At 34.9% G+C, this 18,887-nt stretch overlaps 1 protein-coding gene across 3 annotated transcripts in view; it reads left to right on the forward strand.

The window, feature by feature from the left end:
- The window catches only part of CCDC112 (coiled-coil domain containing 112), a 54,898-nt gene extending 37,659 nt beyond the window's left edge, over positions 1 to 17,239 (forward strand). For 2 of the 3 annotated variants that reach the window (XM_033181513.1, XM_033181510.1), the window contains exons 3-10: positions 4,735 to 4,856; positions 7,458 to 7,547; positions 8,393 to 8,468; positions 8,857 to 9,247; positions 12,827 to 13,240; positions 14,652 to 14,747; positions 15,447 to 15,565; positions 16,510 to 17,237. In XM_033181513.1, the coding sequence (XP_033037404.1) occupies positions 4,745 to 4,856; positions 7,458 to 7,547; positions 8,393 to 8,468; positions 8,857 to 9,247; positions 12,827 to 13,240; positions 14,652 to 14,747; positions 15,447 to 15,565; positions 16,510 to 16,552 (1,341 nt within the window). In that variant the 5' untranslated portion in view covers positions 4,735 to 4,744 and the 3' untranslated portion in view covers positions 16,553 to 17,237. Of the gene's footprint in view, positions 1 to 4,734; positions 4,857 to 7,457; positions 7,548 to 8,392; positions 8,469 to 8,856; positions 9,248 to 12,826; positions 13,241 to 14,651; positions 14,748 to 15,446; positions 15,566 to 16,509 lie in introns of all 3 variants that reach the window. The other variant, XM_033181512.1, reaches the window with a different exon arrangement.
- Positions 17,240 to 18,887: the final 1,648 nt, after the last annotated feature.

Consider the following 18,887-nt stretch of genomic DNA (forward strand, 5'->3'; position numbering starts at 1 on the left):
TAAATGCCTGGTAAATGTTTTTGAGGAAGTGAATAGTTTTTGTGTTTTTTTATTATGTATGTATGAAAGTGTTTTATAGATGACGAACATCATATATTTACATTGTTCTTCTTCCTATTTTACAAATGAGGATGTTGAGGATCATAGAGGATAAACATCTTTCTATAAGTTACATGCTTAATAAATGGTGTCTGAGAGACTCCTAGGCTGGCTTCAGCCACTCTGAAAGCCATCATTCTTACTAACCAGTGCTTTTCACCAGCAAGCCGGTTTGAATATGTGGGTGTGATCTCACTAAGGAAGACAGTGAATCATTTTAATGAAAAGTCAGTAGTCTGTACTCTTACTTTTTTTTTTTTTTTTGAGTGGCTTTTTAATTGATCTCATTTCCTTGGTTTCTGCCCCTTTCAGATCCATTCTGCCCATTATGACCAAGCTATTTGAGAAGCTTCCATTTATTTAAAATTTTCAATATATATGAACTTCTACAACCAGTGATATTTATTGAATGTTCAATGTTGTCAGCAGTACCAGCATATGATAAATATGAGGAATGTTAAAAAAAATTGGAACTCAAGGCACCCCACTCTACCCTACAGTTGAGAGCTTTATCAAAACATTGCTTTGAACCTACATAGTATCAATTTGCCAAAGAACATGAGAAAAGGAGCCTATTGCAAGGAATGGTCTCTGGATCAGAATTGGTGGCAGTTCTCTATTTAGAAATTCTACCAATGAGAAAGTGTACTGTTAGAATTTTGAAAAGCTATACCATATTGTGGCTTTTGGAGATTGAATTCTCCTTGCATTTATATAATACTTTTGTCTTTTCCTCCAACTTTATTGAGGTATAACTGACAAATAAAAATTATATATATATAATATCTACAGTGTGATGTCTGGATGTACATACATTGCAGAATGATTACCACAATCAAGCTAATTAACATATCCATCACTTCACACAGTTACCGTGTATATGTGTGAAGGGTTGAGAATATTTAATATTAACGTTCTTAGAAAAGTGAGCTGAGATTTTCATTATGTTAAGTGAAATAAGCCATACACAGAAAGACAGACAATGCATGATCTCATTTATATGTGGAGTCTTAAAAAAGTCAGACTCAGAAATAGAGAACAGAATAGTCAGAAGTCTGGGGGTAATGAGGTGGGAGTGGGGATAATGGGGAGATGTTGGTCAAAGGGTACAAGTTATAAAATAGAAAAGACCTGGAGACCTAATGTACAGCATGGTGACTATAGTTAATAATAATGCATTGTATACTTGAAGTTGTTAATACCTATATCTTTAGTATTCAGAATTTGAAAAAAATACAATTATTTAAAATTTCCAAAATGCATTACTCTAGATAGAATTAGATTCTAGGTTAGAGGTTCCGTTTTATGTTTCTTTCTAGATAGGGTAATGTCCACCAAATGGTTAATATCCATAGATACAGCAACCAGTGTGTTTTACAGTTCTGAGTAGGCTTCTTCATCTGTTTTAAGGCATTGGAAAAACTCACTAAAGGAATATTAGAAAAACTCATTGTAAGAGTGTTTCTATCTAACAATTCACATAAACACAAAGGAAAAACCACTATCTATAATATCATTTGGTTTTATTTTTGGAATAAGTAATATATTTACATGGTTCAGAAATCAAAATATATCAAAGGGTACCCAGTGGAAAGTCTCAGTTTTACTCTTGATCCAAGCCACCCAGTTCCTTTCCACTCAGTTAACCCACTAGTTTTGGTTTCTTATGTATCCTTCCACAGATATTTTATGTGTTTATAAAGAAATATAAATATATATTCAGATTTTTCCTTTTTTGTATAAATGGTAGCATACTGTCCACATTGCTCTGCATCTTGTTTTTGTTTTTTTTTTAAGTGTATATCTTAGATAACAAGGAATTGTAGAATTTGCTAGGCACAATAATGGCATTATAGTTAGGTAAGTCAAATATCTGTACTCTCTCGAGGCACACACAAAAGTTTGTTGGGGTGAAATTGCATAATGTAATGGATTTACCTGAAAATACTTAAGCTAAGCTAAGCAAAGCAAAGGTAGATGTAATGGATTTACTTGAAAATACTTAAACTAAGCAAAGCAAAGATAGATGGATAGATGAAATGAGAGGTGGAACTGCTGACTCAGGGTGAGATCAAAGGCATCTCATATGATGGGAGTCAATTGACCATTCTGTCCTTTTGAATATGTCTAACATTTTCCTACAAAAACTCTGTTATAAAAAGAGGTTATCTTGGAGATCTTTTTCTGTCAGTACATAGAACAGAATACCACTGTATCATTTTCCAGTGTATAAATGTAATAGGATTTATTAGCCTGCCCATATTTATGGACATTTAGGTTATATTCAATCTTTTTGTAATAATGAACAGTGCTGCAATTAATTATCATCCCCACATAGGTCAACATTATTTGTTTTTGAGTATATCTTCAGGATAAATTCCTAAAAGGAAATACTGGGTCAGAGATAAATAAATTTGCAATGTGATAAATATTGCTAAATTGCCCTCTGTAGACAACAGTTCCACCAACAATGTGTGAGAAGACATGTTTTCCCACAGTTTTGTCAACAAAATATATTAAATTTGTGATTTTTTTTTGCTGATATGATAGGTGCTCAGTGTTACTGTGATAGTTTTAATGTGTGTTTCTTCTATTGAGGAGGTTGAGCGTGTTTTCATTTTTGTCAACTTGTCTCCATTAATTAGCATATTTTGAATATCCTTATAGGTTAATATTTCTAATCCAGGAAAACGGAAAGTAAGTTGAGGTTGTCATGAACTAAAAACTGTTGAGTGGTATAAAGTTGTAGCAAATCCCATGTCCATGGCAGATGTTTCTTTTTATCATAGTAATTTTCCCCATCTGAAACCAGAGCCTAGGTGAACTTCCCAGTCCTCAACACAGGACTCCATATCTGTCCTCAGTCCATTAGAGTTGCCAGGTGGGACTGAGATCTATTTGATACCTTTATCTACCCATTACTTCTTCTCACAAACAATAGAAGCTACCTAAACACACATGCTAAGACATGATCCCCTCAGCCTTTGGAGCAGTGCGGTGGGCTCTGGGGCAGTCTCATCTGTCTACCCCCATGTGTCTCATGAATATTAAATTTTTCTCTATGGGCAGTCAGATGCTGTGGCTCATGCCTATAATCCCAGCACTTTGGGAGGCCAAGGCGGGAAGATTACTTGAGGTCAGGAGTTTGAGACTAGCCTGGCCAACATGGTGAAACTCTGTCTCTATGAAAAATACAAAAATTAGCCAGGCATGGTGGTGGGTGCCTGTAGTCCCAACTACTCAGGAGGCTGAGGCAGGGGAATTGCTTGAACCAGGGAGGCGGAGGTTACAGTGAGCTGAGATCACACCACTGCACTCCAGCCTGGGCAACAGAGCGAGACTCCATCTCAAAAAAAAAAAAAAAAAAAATTATCTATGTGTGGCAAAGTGGAAAAGATTGGGAAACTGCAGTATAGTTGCCTCTCAGGTTGTGTGAATTAAGTCAATGGCCAGAGATGCTCCACCACTTATTAAATCCAAGATTAGTGGAGAAATATTCATATTAATTTCCACCTTCCGGGAGAAAGAAACACGTTAAGAAAATTAATTTTGGCTGGGCATGATGGCTCACGCACTTTGGGAGGCTGAGGTGGGCAGATCACTTGAGCTCAGGAGTTCAAGACCAGTTGGGGCAACATGGCAAAACCCTGTATCTACCAAAAAAAAAAAAAAAATTAGCAGGGCATGGTGATGCGCCCCTGTAGTCCCTGCTCCTCGGGAGACTGAGGTTGGAAGATTGCTTGAGCCAGGGAGGTCAAGGCTGCAGTGAGCTGAGATGGTGCCGTGGCACTCCAGCCTGGGTGACAGAGCCAGGCCCTGTCACACACACACAAAAAAATGTAATTTGAAAATTAATTTCTTTGCCCAATCAAAAAAGTTTCTCAGTAGTGCTTTATTTTGTTTTTGTTTTCTCTTAGGGTGCAAACTAACAACGAGAACTCCTTACTGGTAGATAGGCTAAATCCAAGGGGCAGAGATGTGCTGAAAGAAGCTCTGAAATAAATGTAGACAGTAGTCATTAAATACACGAAATTTCCTGTCTTTGTAGATGGTTAGTCTCTTGAAGTTTTAGTTGTATTAATAATATTAATAACTTGCATTTCCATAGTATACTTGTACTGTACCGAGATCTCCCACATATGTTATCTCATTTGATGTGAATAATAGACTTATAAGATAGTGGAGAGCTGTTATTATTGACATTTTAGTGATGAGGAGGTTCACACCAGGAGAGGTTAACCATCTTGGCTAAGGTTACAAAATTAATAGCATCTACTATTGAACGCGCAGTCATCAGCAGTAATGGCCATTTTCAGGCTCCAGTGAGATTGAGTTTGAATCAATAGTCAAAAGCTTATGCATTTTCAAAGCAAATGTACATCCACATATTCTTAAATTATCATTTTATGATTGAAATAGCAGTTCAAATTATAGCTGTTTTTGATTGAAATTAGCTCTTCTAGCAATTATTTTGACTAATGTTTTGACTCCTTAGCCTTATTAACCAAAGTAATTATTTTTATTCTATAGATGAATTAATCCAAATATAAAATACTGATTATCAAGTGTCTTCATATTTTAAGCCATTAAAATATATTTAAATCATATTTATACTATTTGTTTCTTTTCCTAAAGAGTAATTAACATGGAAAAAGATAAACACAGTCATTTCTACAACCAAAAAAGTGACTTCAGAATTGAGCATAGTATGCTAGAAGAATTGGAAAATAAATTAATTAACAGCAGGAAAACAGAAAGTAAGTTGAGTTTCTGATTAACTAAAAACTGTTGAGCGATATAAAGTTGTAGTTTTACCCTGTGCTTTGTCTTTGTGCATTGACCGTGTTGTGTTCTCTATAAATAGAGTCAGTTCTTTATTGACTGTGTTATATTCTCTATATTTTATTTGGTAAAATTTGTCTTTTAGGGACATGTGTTTATTCTTTCAGGTCACTATTTAGTCATACTAACTGGATTGTTTTCTGTTGTATATTTCTTCAAATTAAACAAGAAAAAGAGGATTTGGGGGATTTTTTTGGTTGACAAACCAGCAAATGCTATTATAATTTTTTAAAAGCAGAGTGATTTCTGAGCTCTCTGATGTTAGCTCATTACCCTGGCATTGTTGACTGAGCCCTGGATTCAGTAAGCGTCAACAGATTCAAAGCTATAATTAGTAGTTGTATGAAGTGATAAAGTCAGATAATTGCATAAACCTGAGTTTCCTTGTCTACATTCTGAAACTTGTACTTCAGGAGAGCCGTACTGTGCATCTGATGAGATAATATATAAAAATGCACCTTATAGACAGATTGTACATGACTATGTTCTTTTGTTTGTTATGAATATTAATCATTGTCAATAGTGTACTAAATGTTACCTTTAAATAATTCTGAGAATACTTGTTTCATTGTAGTGTTAGATTCTGTATGTTGTAAAAGCTTTATAATAAAAAAGCTACTTAGCATTTCTTAAAGGAAAAATAATGGTTATCAAATAACTAAGCTTTATAAAATATTAAGACTTACTATGTAGAGATGAGACTGCTCATGATACTCCCTTATCATCAATTAAAATAAATTCCTAGTGATTTTTTTCTTTCAGAATATAAGGTTACACCATTTTTTAAAAGAAAATATTACACTACTTTAAAAAGTTATCCTTTGTCAAGCAGTAGCAGGAGTAATTTTCCTTCTTTTATTGGAATGACAGCAGGACCTAATATAAATACCAAATTTCTACTTATCTCTTCTCTTTGATACATTGAAAAACCTAGACACCCCTGATTCAATATTTCTTTATTTCCCTCATTTATTTTGTAGACAACCAGGAGATTGATTTTTCTGTCTCAGTAATGCCAATATGTAAAATTTTGTGCAAATTGTAGTTCACTTGATTTTCCCTTTATTATGGCAACTTGATTTGTACCAATCTATTTCCCTTTGTTCCACAGTTTTGCTCTTATTTAGTAACACTTTATGTTTTTCCCGTCTAGGAGAGTAAAAAATGCTTGTCTTAGTATAAAGGTAGAGAAGTTTTCCCTTCATCTATTACAGCTAAGCAGTAGAAATACCTATTCCTTACCTCAAATATCATGCCACAATTTTAGCCTGCATTTATGTCATACTGTACTTAAATGATTTATCTGTATATCCAAATGAATAAATAAAATAAAAAGATTATCAGCCCTGTAGTGATATTTTGGTAGCTGATCAAACTAAAGCTAAAATAAAACAATAAAAAACACTTTCCTAAGTACTAGAGAAGTTTCTTGGCCTCAAGTTCAACAGTAAGACCCTACAAAGTAAATTACAAAAAGTTTCTTCCTTTATGGAATTCTTGAATTTTAATGAAAAACACAAAACAAGCCAAAGTTGCCATATACATAATAAGAGGTTTATTTTGGATATTCACACTGACTGCAAACCTATACATAAACTTTTTCTTAAAAAATAATTCTTTTTAAGGACTTTTGTACAAAGCCTTTGATGCTTCTTGCTCATTTGTGGAAAAGTTGCAAAAACAAAAAAGAGGAGGGTGCATAAAGTACCCTAAGATGATAAAATAATAATATTACTATTACAGGAATGTGAATGTTTTGACATTAGCCTAGTAATTTAGTAAATATTAAAGTAAGATTAATCCTTCAGAAAAAAAATATGAAAGAAGAATCCTTTATGCTGATAAAGATGATTTGAAAACATCGTTGAGACTCTCACTTACTTTTTAGGCTTTATTGTGGGCCTAATAATTTACTCCAGGCTCGTCCTTTGGTTGAGCTTGGCAAGCCGTGGCACAGTATACCACTGAGTGATACCCGAGGCACCTCCTCAGGGCCGTGACAGTGATACCAATGAGTATCACCTGCCCCTTTCCTAGAGGATTTGGTTGGATGAAATTAATTCTCAATGGGAAATTTCTCAGTATTCACAGAACTAGGTAGATAGTTTTAATATTCCCACAATACAGTTAACACGAAATTCTATTTCCATAAATTATAACAAAAAGAAATGAAACACTATTAAAGAACAAAACAATGTTGAAACTGCTAATATTTACATCTAAAACAATGTCCAGTAACTCAATCTACACAGAGGGGGAGAAAAAGACATTTCCTTAGCACAGGTTATCGTAAGACTTAACCCATTATGCTTTTCAATATTGGAAGATATCAAAAAATGCTTTATTTGGAGCAAAGGTACTTAAAGTATTAATGTTTTGACATAAATAACTATCTTTTGTTCTTTATTTAATTGCTCTAGGCGTTTACTAACAGTGATCAGTCTTACATGTAGAATCCTGAATTATAACCACATTTGTCACAGAATTATTTTCAAGGGCATACTTCTTCCTTATAGGAGCGAAAATCCAGCAACAATTGGCCAAAATACATAACAATGTAAAGAAACTGCAGCATCAGTTAAAAGATGTGAAGCCTACACCTGATTGTAAGTAAATTTAAATATTATGATCTTTCTTACACGTTAGTATTTTCTATTTGGCATTAATGGAGCTAAACTCTACTTTATTGGTTAGGACTTAATAAATTGATTAATGGGGCTAAACTCTCAGTTAGGCTTTAGTAAGTTTGCACTGGAGAACTATAATTGGGCATTTCTGTGTGTGTCCGTTAAAGTATTATCAAATCCTTACAAATTATAAGGTAGGCAGAACACATACTAGTGTCATTTACAGGATTGGGAAATCTGTGTTATATAAAGGTTTAAAAACAGCTAATTAAGGGGAAAAAAGATTGATTTCCTTAGTCCTATCCAGTGTTTTCCCTTCATTTGCTTTTTGAAATAATTATCTTTGAGCGGCATTTCTAATGCATAAGGAAAGGTTCAACAGATTTACGACAAATGCTGGGCTTAGAAAAAATTCCCACAAATTATATCCCTACCTCCTTGCCTACTGTAACATTCATTCCTGAGAATCAAAGCAATAAATGAAAGGGCTCAGGGTGTATGGACTTAGGAATCAGACAGGTGTGTGTCAAACTCTGGATCTTTCGTGTGTTAGCTATGTAATTTTAGGCAAGTTACTTGATATCTCTGAGCTTCCATTTCCTCAGCTCTAAAATGGAGATAATTATGATATGAGTGTATGGGGAAAAAATCTGTAATCAGAAAAAATTGCAATCATAAAAATTCACTTTTGAGCACAGCTTTCTTATGCCTTAGGCTGAGAAATGTTTTAAAATTAGGGGAACACTCTACTTTTTCTTCCTAATATTTAACTTTTAGCCGTATGGGAAAATGACACAAAATAATTCTCCATGTTTCTTTTACAGTTGTTGAGAAGCTCAGAGAAATGATGGAAGAAATTGAAAATGCAATTAACACTTTTAAAGAAGAGCAGAGGTTGATGTACGTTTTAAACTCATTTTAATATAAAATTATTGACTTTTATTTTTTAATAACTGGCCCCACTAGGTTTTTGTATATAATGCATTCTGTTATTAATGTATTTGAGTCTTACACAAAAGCGATATAATGTCTTTCTTGTTTTTGGGTTTAGGTGGCTTTTCATATTTAAAGTGAAATTTTATTCATATTTAATTACTGTAAAATCCCAAATAAGAATTTGAAAGATTGTTTTTATTTCTGAGAAGACCCTTTCAAGGCTTAGATTTATGAATGTTAATAATGTTAAGTGGAGAAGATGATATAAAGAGTCAGGTATCTTAAATTTGATGGAAAATGAAGGGTTAATATGGATTGTCTTCCTATTCAAACTTTATTTTTAAAATTTTAGCTATGAAGAGCTAATTAAAGAAGAGAAGACAACTAATAATGAGTTGAGTGCCATATCAAGAAGAATTGACGCGTGGGCTTTGGGTAATTCAGAAACAGAGAAAGCCTTCAGAGCCATCTCAAGCAAAGCTCCTGTAGACAAAGTAACACCAAGTGCTCTTCCAGAAGAGGTACTAGATTTTGAAAAATTCCTTCAGCAAACAGGAGGGCGACAAGGTGGCTGGGATGATTATGATCACCAGAACTTTGTGAAGGTGAGAAACAAACATAAAGGGAAGCCAACATTTATGGAAGAAGTTCTAGAACACCTTCCTGGAAAAACACAAGATGAAGTTCAACAGCATGAGAAATGGTATCAAAAGTTTCTGGCTCTAGAAGAAAGAAAAAAAGAGGTAAGAATTATAATAGCTATTATTCATTCTATGTTTCTATGTCCTAGGCACTGTACTGAACACTTCACATGTCTCATTAACTTTACAGCAATCCCATGAAGTGTGTTTATAGGTCCCCTCCCCCCACAATCTACTAGAAGATGAAACTGAGGCATTGAAGTTAAGTAATTTTGGCCAGGCACAGTGACTTACATCTGTAATCCCAGCACTTTGGGAGGTTAAGGCAGATGGATCGCTTGAGCTCAGGAGATTGAGACCAGCCTGGGCAACATGGCAAAGCCCCGTCTCGACAAAAAATACAAAAAAATTAGCTGGGCATGGTGGGACCTGTGGTTCCAGCTACTTGGGAAGCGGAGGCGGGAGGATTGCTTGAGCCTAGGAGGTTGAGGCTACAGTGAGCTGTGATTGCACCATTGCACTCTAGCCTGAGCGAGACCTAGTGTCAAGAAAAAATAAAAATGAAAAAAGAAAGTTATTTGACCCATTTAATAGAACGACATTTGCACTTCCTCATAGCCAAACATGTCTCCCTCACAAATAACACAATGGGACAAAAAGCCTCTGATTATGGGTCCAGTCCTCTGTATCCACTGCTCAGAAATGTGAGCAATCCAGATCCACTGAGACTTTTGAAAAAAGTCATCTTACCAGCAAAGGCCACGTTGTTTTTATGGAAACATCAAGAGGCAGTAGAAAAAATGCTTTGACTATTAAACATTTCTTTGAGATTTTTAAACTTCAACCATATTGCTTATTTTAAAGACTCAAAATGTTAGCTACCCCAGGAAAAAAAAAAAAAACAAAAACACCTGGTTGTGGCAGATACCTAAAAATGTCCATTTTTACAAAAATATTACTCTGGCTTTGCGTTAGATCAATATTTCTTAACCTTGATCCTGTTGACATTTGGAGCTAGATAATTCTTTGTTGTGGGGGTCTGTTCTCTGCATTATAGGATGGCATCCCTGGTTTCCAGTGAGTAGATGCTTATAATATCTCCTTAACTGTGATTATCAAAAATGTCTCTAGCCAGATATCCACTGGAGGGGAAAAATAGCCCCTAGTTGAGAACCACAGTAAATCAGAGTCATTTTTTTTTTTTTTTTTTTTGTAGAGTTCAGTGGTGATGAAGTTTGACTTAACTGGTTTAATAAAAAGTTGTGTTTATTCCATAGATGGCATACCTAAGGAGTATTAAAGAAATAATTGAGTCCATGTTTAGTCTAAAGTTTTAGAGGGAGTAGCTGCATTTTTGTTGTTCTTGTCATTCCCTTCCGTCCCTCCAGCAATAAATTGAATGTAGGGAAATTGACTTTTCAGGTTTTAAGAAAAATGTTTGAAACATAAGTCATTTGGGCTTTTTTCCCCAGGATACTGAAAACATGGGATTCTCAAAGTGGTCCCTAGTCCAGCAAAATCAGCATCACCTGGGACCTTATTAGAACTTAGCAGGCTCCAACTCCAGACCTAATTAGAACTGTGAGGGTAGGGCCCAGAAATCTATGCTTTACCAAGTCCTCTAGTTTATTCTGCTAATGAAAACCACCTCTTTAGGAAACAGAAACAGACACACTGCTTCTTGTGATAAATGTAAACCCCTCAGATTCTAGCTTATTCTCCTTGTTCCCATGTGCTCTGTTTCCTGGTATTTGATGACTGATATGTCATCAGTTTGATAGGATATGAGCAGGATGTAGGGGTGAGATAGAAGGGTTTGTGAAAGTGGAGGTGCCATTTACTGAAGTAGGGCATGTTGGAGGAAGAAAGGGAAGTTTGGAGGAAAATATCAGGAGTTCAGTTTTAAATCTAGGGAGTTTTAAGATGTTGAGTAGGAAATTTACCATTTTTATCTCCCACTTCCTTTAATATATCCTGTGTTGTTAATAAGTGAAGATATTATACTGACATTTTCAGACATGCTCTGAACTTTCTGGCCTGAATGCCCTTGCTTATCTTGTTCTCACTTTCTGGAACCTCCATTCTTTCTTTCCCTCTCCAATCCCAGCTTATCAAAATTGGCCCAGATCAGATGTTGCCTCCTCCTTGTCCACCCAAACATAAGTAGCTTCCCTCAGGATTTCCCTAACACTTACACCTTTTATATGATGTGTCATGGGATGCCCATGTTGAATTTCATCTAGAACAGTGCTGCTCAGACTTGGTCCATGGACTAAATATGGGTTTGCAAACTGTTACTGGTTTACAGTGGGATGAAATGGTTGCACCAGAATTAACTATGCAGTGAACACTGGTCAGTTCAGTTGGCTTTTTTTTTCCATAGAAAATTTTCACATTGAAAGAAGCAGTGCATTGATTTGCCTTTTGACAAAAATTCCTGATATTTTTGCAGACTGGTATTTTGAGTGGCACTGTACTAGATGGCATTTGGTGTAGTTTTAATACTGTTTCATTGTTCCTATCACATTGCCTTGTATATAGTATATATACATACCATAAGGATTTACTGAGTAGAATGAATGATACACCATAAGGAAAGATGAGGAAATAGTTTCTTGACTTGAAATATGCCCTAAATGGCATGGAGAAGCCTGCTAGAATTTGAAATAGTTTTTACATACCCATATGTAAAGACAGCTCTGTAGGTATTGTGCTGTTTTATTTATGTATTTATACATACCTAGGAAGCACCATGTGCCAGATGCTAACTCATTTAATCTTCATAACAACTCTGTGCAAGAAATACTGCCCACCCCTTTATAGACGAGCAAAACAAGGACAGAGAAGTTTAGTGGCTCATCCAATGCTACCCCTCGTAAATGGCAAAGCCAGGATCTGCTCCCAAATAGTCTGGCTTCAGCACCCACGTTCTTAACCACCCTACTCTTAATTCTTCTTCTGACATTTGACCAGATAAAGATCATTTAGAAAGTATTCTAAGCCTAGAAAGAGAATTTGGAAGCAGAAATGAGATGATTAGAGGAAAGGGATGTTGCCCATGAAAATAAAAGAAGCAGGTAGGTAGGCCCAGCACGGTGGCTCACACCTGTAATCCGAGCACTTTGGGAGGCCAAGGTGGGTGAATCATCTGAGGTCAGGAGTTCAAGACCAGCCTGGCCAACATGATGAAACACCATCTATACTAAAAATACGACAAAATTAGCCGGACATGGTGGCTGGGGCCTATAATCCCGGCTTCTTGGGAGGCTGAGATGGGAGAATCTCTTGAACCTGGGAGGAAGAGGTTGCAGTGAGCTGAGATTGTGCTGCACTCCAGCCTGTGCAACAAGAGCGAAACTCCGTCTCAAAAAAAAAAAAAAAGGTAAAGAGGAGAAGGATAGTTCATGAGTTGTGGTCCTTGTGAACCTGGTGACTAAGAGAGAAAGAGGAAGGCCAAAAGGATAACCCATTATTTACAGTTTTAAGAGACAGTAATTTTTAAAAACCAGAAGTAGAAAAAAATTGCATTGGTTAAAAACAAAACAAAGCTGAAAAACCTAAGCATCCAGCATCCTGCAATCAATATTTTTTCTAGAAAGATGGAATTGATGTATTTGAAAATACTTTTGGCTGTTAAAAAACTTTTTTCTTTTGCCTTCTTTTTTTAAAAAAATCATTTAGTCAATTCAGAGTTGGAAAACTAAAAAGCAGCAAAAAAGGGAGGAAATTTTCAAGTTAAAGGGAAAGCCAAACAACACACCTATGCTTTTTCATAATAAACAAGAAGATAATCAAAAGCAAAAAGAAGAACAAAGAAAGAAACAGAAATTGGCAGTTGAAGCTTGGAAGAAACAGAAAAGTATAGAAATGTCAATGAAATATGCTTCCCACTTAAAAGAAGAGGAAGAGAAAGAGAAAAAACGTCAGAAAGAACGCCAGCGCCAGTTTAAGTTAAAATTACTACTAGAAAGTTATACCCAGCAGAAGAAAGAACAGGAAGAATTTTTGAGGCTTGAAAAGGAGATAAGGGAAAAGGCAGAAAAGGCAGAAAAAAGGAAAACTGCTGCTGATGAAATTTCCAGATTTCAAGAAAGAGTGAGTAAATCTATTTCCTAAATAATTTTTAAATGCTACACATGGAGGTATTACTTCCAAATTCAGTTCAGCAAAAATTGAGTACTTGTATATTGAACCTGTGTATAGCATTAGTATACCAAAATGAGTAAGCCGTGCTCCCTAATTTCTAGTAGGTTATAGTCTAGTGGGAAAGATATGTGAAAGTAGGAGATTCCAGCATAATGTGTTAAAGAGTGTGGTGATTGAGGTATGGACAGAGTACTTAGAAGGGATACAGGGCGGGACACTACCACAGCTATGAGTGGCAGAGAGAAGGTAATACTTAGGTTGACTCTTGAAGGGAAGGAAAGAGGAGGCCTTCCTAGCAGAGGCAACAGCGTGAATAGCAGCTTGAAGGAGTGGAAACAGTATGGTTTGTGATGGAAACTATGAACACTTCCATATTCTTAGGGTATTAGGCAGGAGAGGGGAACCAACAGATGATGAGACTAGAAAGGTAGCCATAGGCAAGGCTGAGTGATTTGTCTTCTTTGCCAAACTGCCTGGCTTTACCATATTGATGACTTGCTTATTTGTTCATTTACCCACCATAATGTGGGCTACATGAGGGCCTTAGTGGTGTGTTTGCATTAGTGGTGTGTTTTTTTGAGCATCCCTGTACCCTAGAGTTAGGTGCATTGTAGATACTTGTCTACTTAAAGGAATCGAGATGATTGCTGGGTGGTCAAATTAAAGGTGATTTTAAACAAACATATACAAGAAAAATGCTAATAAAGACACACTGGCAGAATTCATTCCAAAAAGTATTAAGACAAGGAAGGGGACTTTAAAATGAAAAAGCATGCCAATGAGATATAACTTATGAATTGTTACGTGCATCAAAATATATAGCAGCAACGTTTGTAAAGCAAAAACTAAGGGAGGTATAAAGAAAAATAACAGACAAAAATACAGACAAAGCACATGAACACTGAACACTTTAGTTCATTTCTTTTAGCTCATATATAAAAATCTTCCTAAGCAACAAAAGTTCCCATTCCTTCTCATGCACCCCCAAAATAAGCAGGACACGTAATAAAAGAAAAAATAAAACCCACAAAAAAGAAAATATAAAATAATAAGAGAGATCTGAAATCAGACATACTTGCACTGATGAATGAAAATGGGCTTAACTCAGTTATTAAAAGAGAGTTTCAGGTTGAACCTTAAAGTAAAACAAGAGATGTCTAAAATAAAGTAATATAGAAAGGATGTGCATGTGTTAACATTTATATTCAGAGAAAATAAAGCTGTTAGCCTTTGTTGGAAAGAGTTAATAATGAAGGAATATTGATAGGTAAGGTAATTTAATTTTACTTGTGAACAACTAAATTTTGAACAAATTCTAGTTCAAATGATATCTTAATGCTATGGGGTTTTTTTTTTTAAGGATTTACATAAACTTGAATTGAAAATTCTAGATAGACAGGCAAAGGAAGATGAAAAGGCACAAAAACAAAGAAGACTGGCAAAATTAAAAGAAAAGGTACTCTGCACTGAGTTTATTTTTATTGTTATTATCCTATTTCCTTGATTTGTAAGGATACTGACATCAAATCTATTTCCATTATATCTCATCTTATTTCTATAACATCTACTTTAAATTTCATACTTATTTACATAGTAGCAAGCATAACTTGGTACAATTTAAGCAACCATTATTTGAATTCTGTCATTTTACTTTATGAGCACTGTTTTCTTTCACTCTGAATTATTGTTCCCCCTACTTGTCATTTAAAAAATTTTTTCTATATGAACCTCTATTTTAGATAATGGCAGCTATGAGCATTGCTTAATCTCTTGTAGTACTCAGAGCTGAAGATGTTGTTGACCCTCATCGATAAAACAGAAGACTTATTGGTAGTTACTTATCCTAAATTTGTTGTCTGGCTATATCACTAGCATACTTAGGTGCATTACATTTCTCTCATAATAGAAATAGAAAAATAAGAATAGAATAAAATAATAGAACTAAAAGAAATAAACTAGCAGTTTATGAATAGATAGATGTAGTCTAAATTTTCCTTTAGCTATATGAGCCCAATGAGAAGTTTACTGAGGTTATTAATGGTTTTATTAGCCAATATTAACTATGTCTTTTAAAACTGCACTAAGCCTTTTACTTACTTACTAGTACAAACTGAGTTTGTATAATTAACTGGTACTATTTTACTTCTGATTACAGGTTGAAAACAATGTTAGTAGAGATCCCTCTAGGCTTTACAAACCCACGAAAGGTTGGGAAGAACGAACCAAAAAGATAGGACCAACAGGCTCTGGGCCACTTCTACTTATCCCACATAGGTAAGAAAGAGAATTGGTGTTCATTTAGTAATTTAATTGCTGCATGTTTATATTTTATGCACTTACTATGTGTAAATTATATTTTTCATATATATGAAAATATATATATAACGTATAAGTATAATATATAAATGTTTTTTACCTAAATCTTTTTAGATAAATATATAACATATTTATATAATATATATAAATATACATATTTTTTCATATATATGAAAGAGATATATATATACACATTTGCCTTTCAGGTCACTTTTATTTAAAAATAAACAGTAGATAAAAGTAAAAGTAGGTCGAGTGCAGTGGCTCACGCCTGTAATCCCAGCACTTTGAGAGGCCAAGGAGGGCAGATCACGAGGTCAGGAGTTCGAGACCAGCCTGGCCAACATAGTGAAACCCCATCTCTACTAAAAATACAAAAAAAATTAGCCGGTCATGGTGGTGTGCACCTGTAGTCGCAGCTACTCAGGAGGCCGAGGCAGAAGAATCACTTGAACTTGGGAGGCAGAGGTTATGGTGAGCCGACATTGTGCCACCTGGGTAACAGAGTGAGACTCCATCTCAAAAAAATAAATCAATCAATAAAGTACAGGTAGTACCCAATGCCGTATTAGATACTACGTTCATATTAGTAGATGCCATTTTCTGCCTTTTTCACGTTAATATTTATTTTTATAAGAAGAGTAGTATTGAAAAAGAATGAATGAAAGATTGATAGATTAATAAGTAGATTAACTGATTGGTTTGTCAGTCAATCAGTTTGAGAGCTAGAGCAAGAAATAAAACCTTAATGAGGGTTGCAAACCTACATGCTCATATGAACCAGACAAACAACATGCAGGGTAGGTTATATATATATTTTAAAGTTAGCATTTAATCAGATAGGGTTTTTTTCTTTTTAATTTCCTATATATTTACAATTGCTTTTCTCTTTTTCTCCTTAGGGCTATTCCAACCTGGAGACAAGGAATACAGAGAAGAGTATGAGATAATGAAATTGCTATTCTGTTGATAAGAATGTTAACATACTAAGTTATACCAGGGAGAAAGTGACTAACCGTGTTCTTTAAATATATATAGCCTAGTCAGATTGATTATTGTGCTATATTGTGAATTGAGAGGTATTAAGTTTCATGAGGCTTTGTCATTAGTATTCCTGCTTCTGCCACGAAGGTATTTAATATATGTGTTGGCCTATTATTGATGTAAAAGTTATTTAAATAAGTTAATGTTACAAACATTATTTAATTAAAATACTCAAAACATTTCAAAGAGATTTTGTTTTTGTCATAGCATAGCAAAATAAATTGGAACAATCATACAATGACATTTTTTAAACCAAAATTTTGTAACTTTTGTAACTTGGAGTTAAGATAGCTTGAGTAACACAAAGGTAAAGTGGTTTTTGTTTAGAGTTCTGACATGTTAGTACTTTTTCTGTTTTAACAAATTGGCAGTTTGTCAGTTATGACATTTTTGTGTAATAAATATTTTGTATTTGTTTGAAGCATGCTTTGTTTTGTATAGAGAATATTTATTTTAAAAATATGTCTCTCATATACCCTATTAATTGTATTATTGATATAATCTTTTTGGTTTCCTTCAGCAATCCCAAATTTTCCTTCAGCCCTTCTGGATTGCACACATTTATAAAATCTTCGTGTCTTTCACATCTTCCTGCCTAATGCAGTTTTCTTTTCTGCTTCTGTTTGCCTCACAATAGGAAAATTCTTTGTTCTGAAACATCATCTGAAATAAGCCAGCTTTAGAATACTGTGATTTCTCTTGATGGCCCTTAAAATGTTTTAGGTGGGGCATGGTGGCTCATGCCTGTAATCCCAGCACTTTCAGAGGTCAAGGTAGGAGAATTGAGGCCTGGAGTTTGACACTAGCCTGGGCAACACAGGGAGACCCTGTCTCTATGAAAAAAAAATTTAATTAACTGGGTATGGTGGCACACACCTGTAGTCCCAGCTACTTGGGAGGATAAGGTAGGAGGATCACTTGAACCCAGGAATTCCAGGTTGCAGTGAGCTGCTAAGGCACCACCGCACTCCAGCCTGGGTGAGAGAGTGACACCCTGTCTCTAAAATGAATGAAGGAAGGAATGAATGAATAAGATCTTTTAAAGCTGTTAGATTAACATATTTAGTCAAAAGAGTTAGTTCTTAAATTTCTAAACTTTTATACATGAAAACACAATGTAATTGAATACAGTTCAACTTTTCATATTATAAAATATTCCTTTCTAACTTTAATTTGTTCTCATAGGAAAGATACTATATGCATAAAAACATAGGAAATTTATTATAATTTTTGTCTTAGATAATCTTTATCTTTCATTGTTAATGTGATGCATTTAGGTTAAATGACTCAGAAATGTACTATGAATAGTGATCAAAATCTTTTCTTATTTTATAGTTAATATTCAAAGTAGATGGCTTCCAAAGTTTAGAAACTGAATTCTGATTTGTACAGTTATTGGGGCAGAATGAGAAAATTGACCTAAAAGATCCTTAAACAGGAGTGCTGGTTTTGTTACTTGTTTTCCAAAACTTTTTTGTAATGATTTGAAGTTGTTCAGAGATAAAATATAGAGGCTGGGCACAGTGGCTCAGGCTTGTAATCCCAGCACTTTGGGAGGCCAAGGTGGGCATATCATGTGAGGTCAGGAATTCAAGACCAGCCTGGCCAACATGGTAAAACACCAATTACTGAAAATACAAAAATTAACCTGGTGTGGTAGTTCACACCTGTACTCCCAGCTACCTGAGAGGCTGAGGCAGGAGAATCGCCTGGACCTGGAAGGCGGAGGTTGCAGTCAGCTGAGATTGCACCACTGTACTCCAGCCTGGGCAACAGAGTGAGACTTCATCTCCAAAAATAAATACATAAATAAAATATAGAGCAAGACAAGGGAATTTAAAAGCAGAACTGAGAAGCTACAAGATACAAAAAACGTTTCTTACGTATTGCTTTTTTACGTGTTGCTTTTTGTTGCACGGAAATGCAGCTTTCAAATTCCTGTATCTAAGGTAAGCATTCTGCATGATGTGATTCTTATGGCTTTGTTTTTTGATTTTTTTTTTAAATAAAGAAAAGTATGGAAGTTCCTCCGAAGAAATCAGTTTTTCTAGCTGAATCTGAAATAAATGATGAATTTACTATATAGATCCTTTACATAAAAGATGTAAGATAAACACAAATATCTTCAGTTACAGAGTTCATAGAAGTTACAGGTTCATAAACTAGATGTCAAATAAACATTTCTTTTACTGGTTTAAAAGGTACATTAGCTTCTTCTCCAAGAAAACATCATTCA

The sequence above is a fragment of the Trachypithecus francoisi genome, unplaced genomic scaffold, assembly GCF_009764315.1.
Source record: "Trachypithecus francoisi isolate TF-2019V2 unplaced genomic scaffold, Tfra_2.0 Lachesis_group2, whole genome shotgun sequence".
Classification (NCBI taxonomy): domain Eukaryota; kingdom Metazoa; phylum Chordata; class Mammalia; order Primates; family Cercopithecidae; genus Trachypithecus; species Trachypithecus francoisi.